The sequence below is a fragment of the Corella eumyota genome, chromosome 3 (genome assembly GCF_963082875.1).
Source record: "Corella eumyota chromosome 3, kaCorEumy4.1, whole genome shotgun sequence".
In the NCBI taxonomy this organism is placed as follows: Eukaryota; Metazoa; Chordata; class Ascidiacea; order Phlebobranchia; family Corellidae; genus Corella; species Corella eumyota.
In genome coordinates, this window is record NC_137492.1 from 2,275,343 (window position 1) to 2,294,964 (window position 19,622).

At 30.8% G+C, this 19,622-nt stretch overlaps 1 protein-coding gene across 1 annotated transcript; it reads right to left on the minus strand.

Annotated features, from left to right (window-relative positions):
• Positions 1–122: 122 nt before the first annotated feature.
• On the minus strand, positions 123–18,679 carry LOC145744507 (nipped-B-like protein A). The gene is made up of 44 exons (XM_082562356.1): positions 18,537–18,679; positions 18,131–18,275; positions 17,794–17,887; positions 17,596–17,657; positions 17,206–17,276; positions 16,986–17,065; positions 16,650–16,798; positions 15,117–16,524; positions 14,988–15,051; positions 13,751–13,951; positions 13,248–13,498; positions 13,024–13,180; positions 12,754–12,953; positions 12,451–12,537; positions 11,720–11,966; positions 11,432–11,589; positions 11,020–11,201; positions 10,614–10,842; positions 10,395–10,474; positions 10,164–10,296; positions 9,517–9,738; positions 8,882–8,983; positions 8,458–8,714; positions 8,085–8,292; positions 7,537–7,683; positions 7,285–7,419; positions 6,886–7,038; positions 6,669–6,780; positions 6,503–6,563; positions 6,242–6,374; positions 5,934–6,168; positions 5,504–5,658; positions 5,044–5,259; positions 4,738–4,827; positions 4,473–4,592; positions 4,017–4,184; positions 3,507–3,668; positions 3,092–3,187; positions 2,756–2,902; positions 2,271–2,548; positions 1,789–1,969; positions 1,608–1,710; positions 1,448–1,533; positions 123–1,317 (listed from the first exon to the last, which is right to left on the minus strand). Exons 1-44 carry the CDS (start codon positions 18,595–18,597, stop codon positions 1,141–1,143), a joined length of 7,803 nt encoding a protein of 2,600 aa, XP_082418482.1. The 5' UTR covers positions 18,598–18,679; the 3' UTR covers positions 123–1,140.
• Between the last annotated feature and the right edge of the window lie 943 nt (positions 18,680–19,622).

A 19,622-nucleotide genomic window follows, 5' to 3' on the forward strand; every position in this document is an offset into this window, starting at 1 on the left:
ACCAGCCAGGTGATGTAGTGGTTAAGACACTTGGCTTCACTACATGAGGTCCCGGGTTCAATCCCTAATACTACAATATTTAAGCACCCAATAAATAGTGTTGCTCAACCCCTACAACCAAAGGCTAATGATAATATGGTCAATATATTTAAAACTGTCAAAGATTGGGTCAGGGTAACAAATGCTATAGTTACCTTTTCCACACCTAGTGTAAATAAATATAAAAACTTTAAACTTAAAAACCTGTACAGTACTAGATTTTATTCCATGATATCAATTATGCCAATATGTCCAAGAAGCAAGCACTTATAAAAAGGTTAGTAATTAAAATCTAATCAATCAAAATCTAGAAATAATTTACTTTGCGAGGTTAGCAATTGACGCTAGAATGAGAAAATAGAATATTTTTTAAACTAAAATTAACAAAAACAAAGAAACGAACGAATAATACTAAGAAAAAAGTGAGAATAAAAATGACTTAAAAAACAAGCCTTAATACAGCATTGCCTGTGATGTGAGATTTATACTGAAAATGCACTAGCGAAAAAAAAATGAATTAACTACGAGAAAATTGAACGCTTAAAATTTGAGTAGGAGATTATTTTTGAAAACAAGGGCTATATAAGTAATAAGTAATACAGTAGTTCATTTGTAATTGCATTATTGCAATAATCGGGCTGTACCTATGTTATAAAAAACCTTTATCAAAAGGGAATTTTTTATAATGCTGTACCTATTTTGCAACGAAAAAAAATATTTAAAATCTATTTTCGAAAGCTTGCACTTGTTAAAAAACACAAAAAACGTAACAAAAAACAACAAAACCGGTAAAAAAATCAAGTTGATTTTTTTTATAAAATGAGCAGTTTGTTTCTGCTATGTTTAAACTAGTGCTTCAAGTTTTTTAGTATGTACAAAAATATTTTCAAAAAGCCCAAAAAAAGTAGTTAAAAACTAACTTTTAACATCATAGATAATTCTCTTTTGTTAAAAATTGATAACATAAATATATATTTTGGATAAAAACTTTAAAAAAAATTACAAATTCCCTGTTCTATGTAGAAAAGAACAGAAAAGGGCAGTGCACTTTTTATAGATAACAATAAAATCTTTAGTAGCAAAATCACCTTCCATTTTCTCTTAAAATCCACGGAAATCGTCTTCAGACCCGCTGCTGCTCTCAGCATATTTAACAGAAGCCCGTTTACGTCTCTCAGGGGGGTCTGTGTTGAAATGCGAGAGATCGGGGGTTTTATCGACTTTCTTGCGCTCGCGGTGACGTTTTTTGCTCTTAAGTGCAGTAGAACGACGAATAGCCTAAACAAGGATTGTAAAAAAAAAAATTTCGGAAAAGTTCGTAAAAAATTTTAACATTTTGAAAAAATTTATGTGTATTTACAATTAACTAAAGAGAGATTTTGATAGCAGTAAGCGGGTTAATACTCACATCAAGTGGCACCACTGGTTTGTGGACCTCATTATCTGTATCTCGGTCACTATCTTCAATTTCTTCAACTTTTGATGGAGTGATTTCTAAAAATTAAAAAATCATAAAAAATATTCCAAAATTTTCACCCAATTTTTGACAAAGTTGATTTTTTACTCACCAGTTTTAACTATTGGAGTGGTTTGATTGTTAGATGTTTTCTTTTCCTTATCAGAATCACTGTCATCTTCGTTCGGATCCAGTTTATTAATCAGCTCATTAAACTTTAGAAAACAAATATTAAAAAAAAATATTTTAATTAATACAAAAAAAATTAAATTATTGTTAAAAAAAATTTTTACCTCTGTATATTGCTTTACTACTGCAGCTCTATATTCCGGACTTCTGCACGAAACTCCCTTTTTAATTCTCTCTAAATGTTCGAGGGCCAGCATAGGTTCGAACTTGAGATCTACAACTTTGCGGTGGATTTGTTTATCGTTTGCACGATTTACTTCGGTAGTGGAATATCTTCGAATTTTACTGAAAAAAAAAAATTAAAAATCAAATTAGTTTAAAATTATTGAAATTAATGAGTTTTATTCATATATAATAAAGCTTAATGGACAATTATTTATATCCAGTTTAAAACGGCCATTTGTGGCGCATGGGTAAACTATCACTGTCAAATATTAGTTAAGAGTTGCGACTCTGTTGCGACTCTGTTGCGACAATTAAAATCCCGACCTTATGGCAGACTATCAGCTAGTACAACTATGGTATTTTATAGACACTATTGAATATGAAATACTAAAGTTTTCCATTTAAAACAAGTAAAATTTACTTTTCAGTGAAACCAAACAAAGTTTTGAGATGTGATTTGAGCCGAAAGAGAAGAAGACAAGCAAGCGAGAGTTGTGCGAACTCCGTCAAGCTTTCATCCTCAAGAGGAAGCCTTGATGCAATCTCCGAGTTGTTATCCTCTTCTTCTGATGAGGAACTTTCAGATGATGAAGAGGAAGAACTGCCTTCTTCCTCTGTTTGCCTTTCTCTTTTTTTCTCCAACTTTTTCCTTCTTCTTTCATCTCTCTTCTCTTGTTTTGAATGTTTTACTTGAAGTGACTAGAACATTAAAAAAGTTTTAAATATTTAAATTAAAAACAATAATTTTGTAAAATAAGAAGTACAATCACATGTCAGTAGCGGAAATTGAACCCAGGACCCCAAGCTTTAAAATTAATTTTACAGACTTGACAGATAAATTAAAATAGATTCAATTTACACCGCACCACTAGTGTCTACATCAGATTTTATATTACAACAAATTACCTCTTTAAATGTTTGAAGGACGTTAGATCCAGACACAGAAACATAAACATCAATTTGACTCATCAGATATAATGGTTCATCATATGTGTGGTATGGAAAGTAAGCCAAGTTATCAGCCACAAATAACAACAACTTTAAATCAGTTTTCTACAAAAGAATTAAAATTAAATTTTGAAGATTTATTAAAAAATTTTAATTATATTTCGAAAAATGAATTAACTTTATTGAATTAACTACATAATAATATATAAGACATTTTAAATAATTAATTTAATATGATAACTACAAGATGATTACACAAAATTAAAATTTAATTTATAAATTCTACATTCTTACCACTGTATCATCAAACAAGTTAAGAAGATTTAGAAGAAATGATCTTCGAAATTTTCGATCTGATCTGATAAGCTGATATAAGTGAGCACAACTAGCCTACAAAAAATAACCAGAATATTTAAAAAAATTAATTTATCCCTGATGTGGGAGGGTTGACTTTACAACCTAAACATCGAGTAACATCAGTTACCCCAACCCAGCCTCGGTTGCTTTTGGCAGTTTGGAATATCATAGAATATAACTGCCCATTGATTAGGCAGTTGTTCAAGTGCTCAGCAGGAGTTCCTACTGTTTTTAACACCTTACTTGGGGGCGCTACAGCTTGAGAGCAGCAGTCGGGATCGAACCCACAACCTCATGAAGTGTAATTACAAAAATTATTTAATTTTTACAACATTTTTCAATTGTTTTTTACCTTTCTAGTAGAAGGAACATCTTCAGATACAGAATATTCAAACCACCCTCGAACGATGTTCCCCTTCTTAGTCATACAAGATTGAAGTTGGAAAGATAACTTGAGACCTTGCAGAGCTGAGACTTGGACAAATCCACTATATCTCTTATTTAACTCAGTTAACTAAAAAATGGTTTAATTTTTTGGTAAAAACAAAAGACCAATAATTTAATGTGTTAGGGTAAAAATTTGACTTGAGGCCAGACTTGAGTTGACTTTGGCAGTTTAAAATATTAATAATTAAATTTGCCCGATATTTAAACAGTTAATTAGTTTTTGACTCAGCAGGAGTTTATATCATTAATAATGCATTACTCAAGAGTGCTACAATGTAGATTCAGTGGAGATCAAACCCAGGACCTTATGTAGTTATGCCAAGTGTTTTACCACTACACCATTCTGTCAGCTTTAAATAACCACAACCAAGTCATAAAAATACTTGATATTAATATCACTAAAACAACTAAAAACCTGTTGATCAGCTTCCTTATGAACAGCAGGAGTTGGATCGGAAGCAGCAGCAATAAGATAAGGAACACATTGTCCAGGGTGGACCAGGCCTTGTTGTAGTGTTAAAAAGATGGTGTGCAAAGCTGCATGTCTTACTATCACATGGGGGTGAAAAATAGCATCCAAAACCTGTGGAAAAAATAGGTTTTTATAATTATTTATCCTCGATGTGGAAAGGTTGACTTCACATCCTAAACATAGAGTAATATTTGCTACCTCAACCCAGTTTTAAATTGCCTTTGACAGTTTAGATATTATGGGTGTTATAACCTAAATATTATGGGTATTGTTTGTTACCAGTAGCATAAGGTTTTATTTAAAGTGTAGGACCTACTTCAAGGGTATTTTGACATGGAAACAGTGGGGATCAAACCCAAAATATCATGTGGTAATGTATAAAAAAACATTTTAAAATACCTGTTTAAGAAATAGTTGCATGACAGATGATGCCATTCCACTTGAAACATCGCAAATTTCTTTAATATCTTCATCATCAGGTTCTGTGTTAAAAGATTCTCTTCTTTTTACTTCTCCATCCTTCATAATTAAAAAAAATGATCATTTTTTGGCAACTTTTATTTTTAAATTTTTACAAATTTTTTTTTTCGATTTTTTTTTTTAAATATTTTACAAAGTTTTTCTTTGTAATTATAAAGATTATAATAAGTTATATTTTGCTTACATGTTGTTTAGATTTTTTTGCACTTGCTTCTGCAGCTTCCTGCATCTGTACATCTTCTATTTGAAGATAGCTTTGTAAGTTTAACAACACCTAACAACAAATATTTCATAAGAATCGTTCAATATTTTTTTGCAAAAAAACAAGGTTGGTAAAAAAAATTAATTTATTAATATATTTTTCTGTATAATAATATGCATTATTAAGCAATGTTAAACCAATTAATAAAAACAAATTAGTAAAATTGATATTCGATTTTACATATTTCAGTTTTAAAAAAAATATCTTAAAATATTTTTTTATGTTTACCTGTTTTTTAAGTTGAACTGATTCCTGATTTTGTTCTAACATCAACTTATATAACTCTCTAGTCTTAGGTCTAAACATCATGTTGGGGTCTTTTATCATTAAAGAGCCAAGAGCAGTGATGGCGTAGACTTTTAATTTCTCAGTGATTTTGTTTAACCGGATCGTCGAAAAATAAAATAAGACGTCGTAGACCTTGTCTTTTACGGAATCAGTTATCTAGTAAATTTATATTCAAGATATTAATTTTATAGACTAGATAGATTATTACAACAAAAGTTAAATTATTTTTTAAAATAAATTTTAAAACTTTCAAAAATATTTTAAAAATTCTGTAAAAAAATGTTAAATTTTGTTTATATTTTTTTTAAATTAAGAATTCTTTGAACAAAATAGTTCAAAAGTACCTAAAAAACAAAAAAATTGACAAAACAAATTAAATAATTTTAAAATTTTTATTTACACTTGTTTTTCCTTTGAGATTCTCGTCATCAAAATCAAAGTTTTTACAGAAGTTGCCGACAATAAACACAGTACGAAGTAATTGTTTTTGGATGGCTGGTTGAAATATTAAGATTGCATTCGAGCGATGGGTGTTATGAGCCGCTGCAAGGGTGCCTGAAAAAATAGTAAAATTTTGAAAAAATGGGTAAAAAAAAATAATTTATTTTAAAAAAAATTTAAATAAAAACTTTAAAAATTAAATTGTTACAAAAATATTTAATAAAATTTTATTCGTAAAATTGTTTTTTTTTTTGGCTAAAAATGTCATAAAAAAGATATTTAAAAAAACATAAAAAACTACTCTAGTATACCCCCCAAAAATATAGATTAAACTGACCCAACAAAATAAAATAAACCCCTAAAAGCCCCCAAAAAATTCATTCATTTACCACAGAGTTTATTAAAGCAGTCCCACACAAGTTGATAATTCTTCGTGACTTTGCAGATGACCGCTGCTAGACAGGAGATAGCAGCAGCTGTTAAGTGATAAGGTTGAGTAAGGATCAACCTCATCACATCTTCCTCCACGCTCTTCAGGAAGATCTCTGAAGGATGCTCCATAAGAGGAACAGCAAGCTCTAGTGTCCGGCACACTCCGGTGCAAACAAGAAAGTCGTCATTGTTCTGTTAATTGTGATGTCATAATTAGTTTTTGAAATTGATTTTTTTTAAATTTAAATGTTTTTAATTTACTTACTTCACATTTACTGGCAAGATATGGTTGTAAAGTGACCACATGAGGCACCAGTAAGCGTGGTCTTATTTTGGCAAGTTGGACCAGTGTTTGGATGGTTGCAACCAACCTTACTGTATGGTTCTTTTTATGGTCTCTAAAAATTACAAAAAAAAATTTTAAAAAAAATCTCTAAAAATTTAAAAAAGAAAAATTAAATATTAAAATAAAGTTAAAAATATATAAACTTAATATAATGTATAAATACAAAGATGTTAAACTTACACTTTTACTAGTTTGTTGTTATTTTCTTCCTTGCTATTTTCACCTTTAATGTTCATATTCCCTATTTTTGAAATTACAAAAAAAAAAATAAAAAAATCAGTTTACAATTTCTACATACAGAAAATTTAAAACTTTGAATAAATGTTGTTTAAATTGTTGAGTTTACCTTTATTTGGTTCGTCAGGGTTCTCAAATATGATAACATGTTGCACAAGACAATCAACAATTTGTTGACAAGCTATCTCAACATCTGCATTCCGTTCCGGTGTGTCAATTAACTAAAAAAAAGATTTTACAAAAATTTCAAAAAAAAATTAAAATTCCAAATCTAGCAAAAAAAAAGCATAAAATTTTTTTTGAAAATTTACGGGCTAAAATCTTACATTTTTAAAGAGTTGCTCAATCCACTCATACCCACGATCTCTGTTAGCAGATACTATATCAGTAATCAGTAAGGCTTTCTTTCTTAACTTATCAGTATCTGTTGAGTCAACCGGAGTAAACCACATTTTCATAAATACTTCATGGACCAATTTCTACAACAAAAAAATGTGTAAAAAACAGTTTAATAATAAAAAAATTAGAATCATTTGTACTTGACAGTTCTCAGAAAAAACTTAGGATCGTAAAGTACAAAAGAAAATTAGTAAGAACCATAAAATACGAGAGTTTTTTCAAAGAAATGTAAGTGCAAGTGATCCCAAAATTGAAAAATACCGTTACAAAACTTTTGAAAATATTTTATAAATTTTTTGGGGGAAAAAATTTAAAGTTAAGTTTACCTTAATTCCATCTTCATCATTAACTCTTCTGATCATCTTTACACATGCATCTGTAAGTTGTGGGAGGTCAGGATGCTCGTGGAACAAATCACGGAGGATTCGGATCACTCTTTTCCGGACACTAACCCCGGTATCCTTTGGAGTAAAATTTAAAAATTAATTTTTGGAGCAAAAAATAAATAAAAATAAAAAATAATATTTAAATTACAATTTTTTTTCATGTAAATAAAAAAAATTAAAGTAAATACACACCAATATTCTAGCAATAAGCATGGAGTAATAATGCTTCACAAGATTAGGTCGGAGTAAAATAAATCTTCCCACGAGATCGATGGCAGCTTCTCGAACACTTGTGGAGTTATCCGTTAAACTTTTTTGGACTCCATTTGCGATATCATTCTGTTGGTCAAGAAAAAATATATTTAGGAAAAAGGTTTAAAGAAAAATGTCTAAAAATTTAATAATTTATTCAGTAAATTTTTTTTTTTGCATTTTTTTCTCTTTATTTTTATTTATTCTCGATGTGGAAAGGTTGACTTTAGAACTAGAACATTGAACATAACATCAGTTACCCGACCCAGTTTTAAGTTACCTTTGGCAGTTTGGGATATTACAGATTATAATTGCCCTAAAATTAAGCTGCTAATTAAGTTTTGGCTCAACAGAAGTTTATACTGTTAATAGCAGCTTACTAGAGGGCGCTACAGCATAAAAACAGTGGGGATCGTACCCACAACCTCATGTGATGAAACAGAGTGTTCTAACCACTACATCATGCTGATTAAATAACTTAAACCCACCCTTTCCATGATTGAAGGATCCACGGACACAACCTCTGCTAAACATTTTATCGATCTTGTTCGAAGAGCGACAGCAGAGTCCTCTGCCATGTGAATGATGTAGGTGAGGTAGCAGTCGAAGGAGCGGGAAAAGGGAAGAGTGGATGCGAGATGTCGAGAGACTAGCGTTGCATCCTCGACCGTAAGTCCAGCAGCAAGTTTATCAGCACTAAAAAAATAACTGTTTTAGAAAAAAAAGAAACAGAAAAATGAAATCGTTGATAAAAAATAAAAATCAGATTTAAATTTTTTTAAGAATAAGAATTGCTGTCTATTAAATTTTAATTTACTTTTTTTAAAGCTTTTAAATTAAAAATTCATTAACAAATCTTACTGTTTTTGTTCGGCTGAAATCTTCAACTTCTTTTGCTCTTCCGTACTTAACTCCCCAGAAATCTTTGCAGAAGCAGATGCAGCTGAAGATGCAAGCTCCAATAGCGCATCTTTCTTTTTTTGACACAACTGAAGTTTTAGACTCAAGTTATCAAGTTGTTCTCCCGCATCCTTCTTTCTGGAGGGATCTTGCTCAAGCTGCTGGAACTCTACGGAGCAATCTCGAAGCCATTGTCCGATGTAAAAGTTGTGAGCATACTAGAAAAAAGTTTTAACAAAAAACAATTTACCAAAAATTAATTAAAATTTATCGAAAAAAATTGAGCAAAAAGTTGAAAAATATTTAAGCAATGTTTTTTTTAATTACTAAGAAGTAATTTGGCCAAAAATTTATCAAAAATCGATTAAAAGTGTATATAACTAACCAGTAATGATGAATCACTTGCAGCATTTTTCCTTAAATATCCGAGCAACAAATATTGAAGTTTCCTTGTTAATATTGCATCGTCACTTTCAATCAGAGGCTCCTGTTTATATAATAAAAACTGAGCAATAAAATACCTTTTATTTACATACATATTAAAACAGAGATGTGGCATAGTAGGTAAAAGAAATAAAGGGGTCACTATAACATGTCCTAGGTTTGATTCCCAATGCTTTTGGTAAATTTGTCCTTGAGTAAGAAGCTATAAGTTATACTTCAGCTAAGCATAAAATTTAATTAATAATTAAACTTAATTTCTGGTAAAATTCTCAAAACTCAATAATTTCTTAAAACTTTATAAATTTTAAATTACTTTTGCTTTTCTATTTCTTTTCCTTGTTTTTCTACCTTTCTTGCTCTTACTGGTTTCTTCACTAATCTTTTTATAGATTAAAAAATTAAAGCACTAATTGTAAACTAAATCTCCTTTTTAAATACTACTACAACTTTAATTAAACAGAAAAAGCTAATAAAAAACTGAAAACTGAATTAAAAATTCCCTGTCTTCGACTTTATATAACTTTACTATCTATACTTATACCTCACCAAAAATTTATCAACTACAACAAAAATTACCTCCTCAATTACCATAGCAGCATCCAGACTTTCCTCCTTACCAACATCCCCCTCCTGCTCTGCAACTGCATCCTCTAGTCTCTGAAGAAGCGCCCTGATAGTAGCCACCTCATCATGACTCGAGACAGCATCTCTGCGGAGTTTAGCGGCCACTACTCCAAGATAATCTAGGGAAGCGACTCTCAAAGACATCTCGCTTGATTTTGTCTTAAAAGTTAAAACCTAAAAATAAAAAAATAAAAAATAAATTTATAAACATATAGCATTGTTAAGAAGAAACAGTAAACATAAAGTAACAAAAAAACAACCAGTAATCACATGGTAACAAAAAAAAAACCATTAATCACATGGTAATAATAAACCAGTTGCCATTTGTAGTACCGATAAAACAACCAGTAACCACGTGAAAGAAAAAAAAACACCGGTAACTGTCTGGTAGCAAAAAAAAAAAAAACAGTAATCACATGGTAAAACAAACCAGTAGCATTTAGTACTAATAAACAACCAGTAACCATTGGCAGTAAAAAACAACCAGTGACCAGTTGGTAGCAAAAAAAAACAACCAGTAACTATTTGGTACCTAACAACCATTAAACATAGCAACAAAAAATTAAATATTTCAGTATATTTTTTTGCTACAAATTTACCAATAATCTTCCGAGTAAACTGAGCAACATCTCAGCTGCCGGCCACTCAGGTTTGTTTACAGTGGAAAGTAAATCGTGGACAAAATTCTCAAATAAAGGTCGGAAATCTGTTTCATCCGATTTCGTTGAACATCTAAAAAAATAAAAGAAATTTAAAAATATACTTAAAAGGCAGAACTGATATTAAGAATTTAAGTTGAATAAAAGTATGAAAAATGTATAAAAATTTACTTTTTAAGAAACACTGAGACAAAATGTTTGGCCGTTCTTTCTGCGGCATCGTAACTCGTAATCACTTTCATTTCATTAACCTAAAAACATATTTAATTATAACATTTCCCATTTCTTAATAATTTTAACAAAATAAAATAATATTTAAAATATAAAAAATAATATTTAAATTAGTGTTAAAAAATGACTTAAAAAAATTTAAAAAAAATAAATTTTTACATCTTTCTCCATCTTTATCTGTTTGTTTCTCTCCTCCGGCGTGATCTCTTCCTCAGTTAACATCCCAACCTCTTCTGGAGGAGCAAGATGAACTACAGAGTGCAACATCTGGAGGATAAGAGCTGTGAGCATCTGGATGTACTGAAGATCACTATTTTTTCCTCCAATCCTCTTTTTTGTGTCTTCTTCCTCATCAGAAGAATCAACCGCCTCCTCAGCATGAGTTAACCTAAAAAAAAATTATTTTACATTATTTTTCTATATCTTTATCCTCGATGTGGAAAAGTCAAATGCGCGACTTAAACATAGAGTAACAACAGTTACCCCGACCCAGTCTTGAGTTGCCTGTGGCAGTTTGGGATAATATATAATAAAATCTATTAACGTTAATTATATAAATAAATACCTGTAGCTTCTTAGATTTCTTTTGCTTGTTGGTAGTCTAGCTAAAGATTGTAAAATATCCTCCAACATAAGGGTTCTGTGCTTTTCATAGCGTGAAAACAAAACTGTTGTTAACCTTATTGCACTTAACTGCAACTCGTGAATATTTTCAACAAAAAATGGAGTTACACCGACCGTGGAAATCTAAAAATTTAAATAAATGTTTTTTTTGTTTTCTAAAATATATTAAAATGCTTCTATAGAAAATAAAATAAATTAAAATGTATTTTAAAGTAAAAAAAATTTTAATTTTTTAATCCTTTTCTGCAACTTTGAAATTACAAATACATTATTTTTTATTATTAATTTTAAACAACAAAATTGCTTAGATTTTAATGCATTGACACTAAAATTTTATAAGTTTAATAACTTACCATTAAAACTGTGGTGTCAGTTAAAGGCTGTACAGAAACCAACTCAACCCATTGGTTTAATAAAACATTTAATTTGTTGTATAACTGAACGACTGATTTGTTTTTTGAACCTTTGAAATGAGCTCGCTTCATTCTTAAGCTGGCATTACTGAAAGTTTCTAAAAAAAAATATTAAAAAAATTTGTCAAAAAAATAAATTCCCATATTGTTAACAATTAGTTTATTCGAAAAAAATTACTAAAAATTATACAAAAAGAGTTAACAAACACTACAAAAAATTGTATTTACCTTTGCCTCCTTTCTTCTTTTTTTGTGCTGGGGCCTTATACACTAAATCATATTCAGGGTAAATAGTATTAGTGAGTTGATATTTTAATAACATAGCTGATCTTTCCATAACGTCATCAATATAAACTGCTTTCGGCATGAAAGGAGCAGTTAATATGTTCATCGCAACGGTAGCTGCCTCAGTTGAGTTATTCACACGATCTAGGTTACATTCGCGATTCCATTTTTGCTCCTCCTGGCTTTCACCCTTGAATTTATTTCAAAAAATATTTAAATATGAAACTTGTATAAAAATAGTTGCCTATGGTAAACTTTAAATGTATATAAATGAAAAAAATGTTATAAAAAGGCAGTGTAGCACATTATTTTCCTTACAATTACAAACTATGATAACAGTGTGGTGTAGTGGTAAGAACACTTGCTACACCACACATGGGGTCGTGGGTTTAATCCCCACTAACCTTTTGCTGTAGCGCCCTTGAGTAAGGCGCTATAAACAGTATGAACTTCTGCTGAGCCAGCACTTAATCAGCAGAATAATTATCGGGAAATTATAATCTATATAACACAAACTGCCACAGGCAACTCGAGACTGGGTCGGAGTAACTGATGTTACTCTATGTTTAAGTCGCACATTCGACTTTCCCACATCGAGGATAAAGATATATACAAAAAAAACTATGATAATTTTTACAATTAAAGGGATTAAAATCTATTATCTTTAGTTTTACCTTTGGATGCATTGGTTTAAGTCTAGCACCTGATCTGATGTTAGATTCTAATATGGTCAGAAATCGAATCAACATTTTCTTGGACAACTACAACAAAATAATAAAAATTGTATTTTAATTTTTGTTTTTAACAAATAAATTAAAATTTTTTTGGCAAAATGATAAGGTAGTGTGAAGTTACAATTATCATACACAAAAGTTTAACTTGAATACCTTTTTACTTAGATTTTTGTTGGTTAGTTAATTTTATATTAACTTTAAATATTTATAAAATTAAAAAAAATTCAAAAATAAAAATTTTACCTGTGATAGAAAACCTCTAGATTTCATTCTCGCAGTTTCTCCATTTAAATCCTGGAGTTTTGATCTTGAGATAAGAAGTCCTGGATGTACATTCATCTCTTCTCCTTCTTCCTGAATAAAGGCCTGAGGATCAAGGTCATCCATATCTTCAAAGATTGAGTTAATCTTTGCCATGAGTCGATTTAAGGAGCCGGCTCCATCTTTAAAACAAATAAATATTTTAGTTTTGATCTTAATTTTTTTTTAATATTTTGAAAAATTATTTTTTACCTTCTTGCATCATCCTTGATTCCATGGCTCTTCTTCTCTCCCTCCTTCGCTGCTCATCCTTGTTTGATCTCTTTGGAGCTGGAGATTGAAACTCTTCATCACTGTGGATGTTGATTAAATCACTCGGAGTGTGATCCACATCTTTCCATTTCCTCTTCTTACCTGAAAAAAGGTAAACACCAACATAAATTCCATTTTTGTTTATTTTTTTAACAAAACAAAACCTTACCTTCTTTAATTCTTCCTTCTCTTTCCCGCTTCTTCATTTTAATTCTATCAGCCATTGATACATATGCTCCAAAACCACCAGACGGGTCTGTGACATCATCAGGAATCGAACCCGGAACTGTAATCCCATATGGCAAGTCATCAGATGTGAGTTTATCCAACACAACACTGGGTAAGCGTTCTTTTTTAAAGTTTGGTTCGATTTGGAAAGGTTTTGGTGGCGGTTTTCTTTCGCGAAATCTACGACCTAACAAAAAGAAAATTATAAATTAAGAAAACATAAATTTATGTAAAAGAAGCTTAGTAGATGATATAAAGACTAGTTTAACTCCCTAAAAAATAAATAAATAAAACTGCAGTTTGTGGTGCGCAAATTAATTATCACTCGCATTAGTTAAGAGTTGTAACTATATTACGACCCTTAAAATCCTGTTTGTGTGGAAGGCTATCCACTAGTTATATACAATTTTCAATTAATTTTAACAAACATACAACAAACCTGTATTATCAAGAGGATTGATCACTACAGCTGCATACAGTTTTCCATTCATCGGCCATTTTGCTACAACCTGCGTTCCAGGTTCTAGTTCACTGAAACTATTAACTTCAGTGTCATCCTGGTACAGAATATCCTTTAATTTATAGATGTCCGCTTCTTCGGAATCGGCAACAAACTTAACGCGAACATGATCTATACCACCTGATTTTAAAAACAATTTTGTTAAGTTTATTTGTTTTTTTGATAAAATATCTTGTTTTAAAATTACTGCTAATTGTATTACACATTTTCTAAAAAAGACTAATTTTTTTTGTATATATCTTTATCCTCGATGGGAGAAAGTCAAATACGCGACTTAAACATAGAGTAACATCAGTTACTCCGACCCAGTCTCGAGTTGCCTGCGGCAGTTTGGGATATTATAGAGACTATAATTGCCCGATTATTATGCTGCTGATTAAGTGCTGGCTCAGCAGGAGTTTGTAGCGCCTTACGCAAAGGGAGATCGGTGTGGATTGAACCCATGACCTCATGTGTGGTGTAGCAAGTGTTCTTACCATTACACCACGCTGGTAGAATTTATACCCTTTAAAAAATTAAATATCAATATTTAAAGATTAACAAATAAAAAGCCAAGTTTATGTCTTTTTTTACAGCTTGCCTGCAATAACTGTTGCCTCTCTCCATTCTTGGTTAGATAAAATTTTGGGAGCTTGATTTTCCTTATTACTTTCCAACTGAGTAACCTTGAAACCTTTCTTATTTTTAACTTGCTCTGACTTAATGTTTGTTAAACATTTTAGCGGACCACTTAACTGCACGAAACCTTTGGACATCAAATCTTTTCGGATTTTGAAAAGTGTCGGACTGGTTTGTAAATTCGAATTTTGTAAACAATCTTTTAATTTCACATGAACCACTTTACTCCACTTTGCCATTTTTAAATTTTTTTTTAAATTTAGCCTAAAATTTTATTACCCAAGATCTGTAAAAAGTTTTATCTATTTTGTGTTTTTGGTTTTAACTAACTGTAAACTTAAGTAAACCTAAGCAATGCTTATGCCTTAAGTATTAAAAATCTAATTTCATATATTTTAAATTTTTTCTTTCTTGACAATTTCAAACTTTTTATTATTTTTATCCTCTCTTGCCCTTAAATCTGCTGAAACAAAACAAAAATTTGAATTAAAAAAACTTACATAATATATCTTTAAAAATAGTTTTATAAATAAATAACCTGATGAAGCAGCTCTCTTCTTAGATTTAGACGAAGATCGATGATGCACAGAAGAGGATTTGTGCTAAAATATTAAAAGTTTGATAATTCAACAAGTTTCTAAAATTAAATTTAAAATTTTTAACTTACTTCTGGTGCATTCATGTAATTGATAGTGTTACTTGAATCCCTTACATGTGCGTTAAAATGTGAGGGAGGGGTCTGCGGGGGTCTATAAGTCTTGTGTTGCTCAGGGGTTGGCTGCATTTGGGGTGAAGTCAGCCTGGAGTTAGAATACATAGATTGTTGGGGGTCAGGTGGTGTATAAAAGGGTTGTTGTTGGATTTGTATTGCAGAAGGGTAATTTGTATTGTTTCTGTATTGGGGTTGCATTTTTATTGCATCCTCAGTTTGTTGTTGCTGTTGTTGTTTTATAGCATGCAGCTTCTTTTGCTCCTCCATTTTCTTTAGTTTTTGTTGCATGATATTATGCTCTTGCTGCTGCATCATTAAATTATTATCAATCAAACTTCCACTAGGCTGAAACATATTTGAATAAAGCTGATTTTGCTGAATCAATGCTTCATTGTACGGTGGTGGTTTAGGATCAGTAATAGGCTGTGAAGGTTGCTTTGGCATTTGGTAATGATGTGGCTGATGTAAAGTAGAATCCCAAGCTTTTTTCTGCATAAAATTTGCACTGTTCAGATCTGTATGTTGTACTTGTGGTGGATAGTTAACGCCAGGCATTAGATTCTTATTGTGCGAAAGATAAGACATACTTCTACCCTGAGTGTCATTTAAATGCATTAAATGAGGCTGTTGGTAACTATTCTGTTGTATACCAGGAGGAGATACAAAGGATTCTGTAGAGTTAGAGTACATATGAGACTGAGATGATTGCAATGAGTTGTGGTAATTTAAATCGGGATGTTGTTGGTGTTTCTGGGGGATAGGCACACTACAATGCTTCGCAACATTCTGATGATAATGTTGGTTAGGTGGTAACTGATTTACAGAATAGGGGTAAGCGCCATGAGTTGGAGGTTGCAAAACAGGGGGCTGGACATAAGATGACCTCTTTGTTTCTGATTTACTTCCGCTGGAAGAGTGGGATCTATGTTTGTGAGATTTTCTCTCAGATTTCGATTTTATTTTTGGTGGTTTTGTTACCGGAGTTTGTGAAGTAGCCATCTGAGGATAACCACCATACTGTGGAACACCAGAAGGAGCTGGTGCAGGCTGGTGTTTAAATATCTCACGCACCATAGCACTGGCAGCATCTTCAGCTTTCCGCTGCTCCGTGTCGTGCTCCAAAGGAGCCTCATTCTCGATCTTAGTGGTATAACCTGCAGTAGTAAGCGATGAAACTTGGAATGCCTCTTCGGTTGAATTATTTGTTGTTTGATCGCCAGATGTTGATGGTTTTAGCCGCGATATTTTTAACTTGATGGGTCCGTTGTTGTTTTCGCTGTTGTTATCAGAGACAATCCCGTATTCCGGTTGCTCGCCTCCAGAATGACGATCCTTACTGCTCTTGTGACTCTTCTTTGTTCTCCTAAAATTTAAAAAAAATAAAAAATATATTAAAACAAAAATGTAAAAGTCAATTCTTCTTATTTTGGGTTATATACATTTTAGAATTTTTACCAATATGACAATGAATTAAGAACACAAAGTTACCTGATTTTCAAGCAAATTTTCTTGTTTTCCTCAGGGGTTTCTGTAGGAGGAGTTGAAATAGTTTGTGGTAAGTGCGAAGGGGTAACTTCTAGTTTTGATTTCACGTTACTTTCTACTACTGCTGGTGGTTCTACTTCGTAACTACCAGGCTAAAAAAACAAGTTTATTAACAATTAAAAAAACAGTATGCTTCAAAAATTAAATCCACAGTAAAAACTGCATACAGGGTTCAACTAGGCCCCTTTACAATCAAGTAACCCTAACATAAACAAAGAAAGAGATTTTGGTCTAAACAAATATTTCGTATAAAAATTTTAATTTAAATATTTTTTTCACCTTCTCATATTGTCTTGGATGTCTGGGTTGAGGTGCAACTGCTTGTACAGGTCTGGACACTGCAGGTCGAGCATTCCCACCTAAAATTGGTTACAAAAAATAAGATTTATTCAAATATTTTGGCAATAAAACAAACCTAACAAAAACTGCACAATATATAGATTGCTTTAATTCTAATTACAAAAATTTAAATTAGAATAAAATAAATGTGTTTTTGTACCTGGATAAATTGGGTTTATTCGGGATGTAGAAGTGTCATTTGCAGGTGGGTAATTCGATTGAATTGATGACCTAAACATTAAAATAAAATCAGATTGGTTTTGGCTTTTAAGCTACATTAAACAGAGCCTTGTAAAAGACTACACTTTAAAACAATTAAAAACAATTTGATGCAAAAGCAAAAAAATGGCAAAACCAATTGTATGGTTTAAAGATGACACAGTACTTTAATTTTTACATTGTTTTAGTAAAAAAAATGACATGGTCACTAATTCTATACAATAAGCTATTTTCAATTATATATATAAGGACTATACAATAAAACTGAAATTAAGTATGTATAACTTTTTTAATAAAAGTTGTAACAAAAATTAAAATAAAACAAACTTACCCTGGTAATACATTATGTTGAGGGTAGACACCGAGATGTGAAGGCAGAATACCTGATTGCTGCTAAAAAAAATACAAATATACCTTTTTCCACTTTTCTAATTTTTATTTATACAGTTTTTAAAAAATATATATATAGAATATGGCTACATAACAATAAACAAATCACAAACTGCACTGAAACCTAGATTTCACATACCAAATTCCTTTGTGCAAACATCTCATTGCTTCGGTTAAGAACTTGATAGAATGGAGAATTATTTATTCCATCAATGTTACCAGGTTGTGTGTTCCTGTAAAATAAACAACTTTAAATTAGGTCAACTCCACTAAAAACAAAAACCATGTTTGCTTAAAATATTAAATTCCCGTTAAAAAAGATCAATTAAAAAACAAACTCTTTTTTTTTGTTTTATTTAAAGAATTTAAATTTCACTTTGATTACAAAAATCCAATTTTAAAAACCCAACTTTTTCCAATTTTTTTTTGATCTTAAAAATGTGAATTATTATAAAAATGTCATTGCTTATACTTACATTAACTCTGTTGGGGTGTTAGAAATTGCATTGACAATCTGGGACATAAGTGCAGCATCAGGAGTGTTGAGAATTCGTTGGGATTCGTGACGAGATTCATGGTGGGAGAGTTGGTGGTGGCCTGTGTGCGGAAGTTCATCCACCACTGATAAAAAAAATGAAAAATATAATAATCAGCATTTGAACAAAAAAATTCTTCTTTTATATATATACTTTTTTTTTTTGATGTAAATAGTCCAATGTTACAATGTAATTGAAAAGTAAGATGCACTAACTTAGTGTGATATTACATTTCTTAGCCAGTTTCTTAACTAGTTATTATGTTTTGTTAAAGTAGTAATAAAACGACACAAAATAGTATTTTATAATTGTTACCATATCGACCCCTCTTAAATTTAGAACTCACATTCTGTTAGTCCTGGTATAGGATACGAAGGTATTTTCGGCAGGTCACTGTTAAAATTCATGATTTGATTCTAAAATAATATCTTTTTCAGAACAAAAGAAACAAAGAAAATCATACTTACATTAAAAACTATAAACCTACATAATTATAATCTAAAAATATATTTATAACATTTATAAACAAAAGTTCTGGTCAATGAATATTTAGTTTGTGAGCTGTTGACAACTGGTCAATGAGTATTCAGTTTGTGAGCTGTTGCGTTATTTAAATTAAACTTTTTTCGAGCAGAAGTCCAAAAATTGGGAGACATAAACGCTTACAAACAACCACTGCAATGGAATAATACTAAAATTTAAAAAAACAAAGTATCTACACACAGCAAACTGTTATGCAAAAACTAAAAACACAGAAAAAACGAAATTGAAAACTGACTTTCCTGGTTTCGTTTTTTTCGCTGACAACTACACAAAAAACGCTTCTGTACAGTCAGACTACATTAACTGACCGACATTTACTTAAAACAACAAATATATTTCTTTACTTTTGTTTTTGTTTACTAGTAAACATAAGTTAATAATAAGAATTATGTTAAAAATAACAAAACAAGCCGAAATGATACCGAAGCTGTAGTTTTTTTACTCCAGCCACTAGCGGTGTATGTTTTGGTCTTCAGCCAATAAAACAGGGTTGCCATTTACCGCCCTAGGCTTTTCTAAATACAATTTTGCTCTAGATTTACATTCTGTTTTAAAGTTTTACATGTTAATACAACAATTTGTTATTACTAACAACATTTTATATAACTAAACATATTACAATTAAATTGATTTAGAAAGAAAGCAAAATTCTTATTGACAACACCGCAAAAAATTATAAATACTCGCGTCATTTTCAGAACGAAAAGTGCGTCATAGCGTCAAGTTTTCTGCTATTTTACGTATATATAGTAAGCTACTAGATAGGCTAATACACAAAGTGTGTTCAAACAATTAATTTGCAATATATTCAAAGGGCAAAATTGTTTTTAAACTGTTGATACGTCAGTCGTTTTTGTCTAAAAATTGAAGAAAAAATCGTAATGAGAAA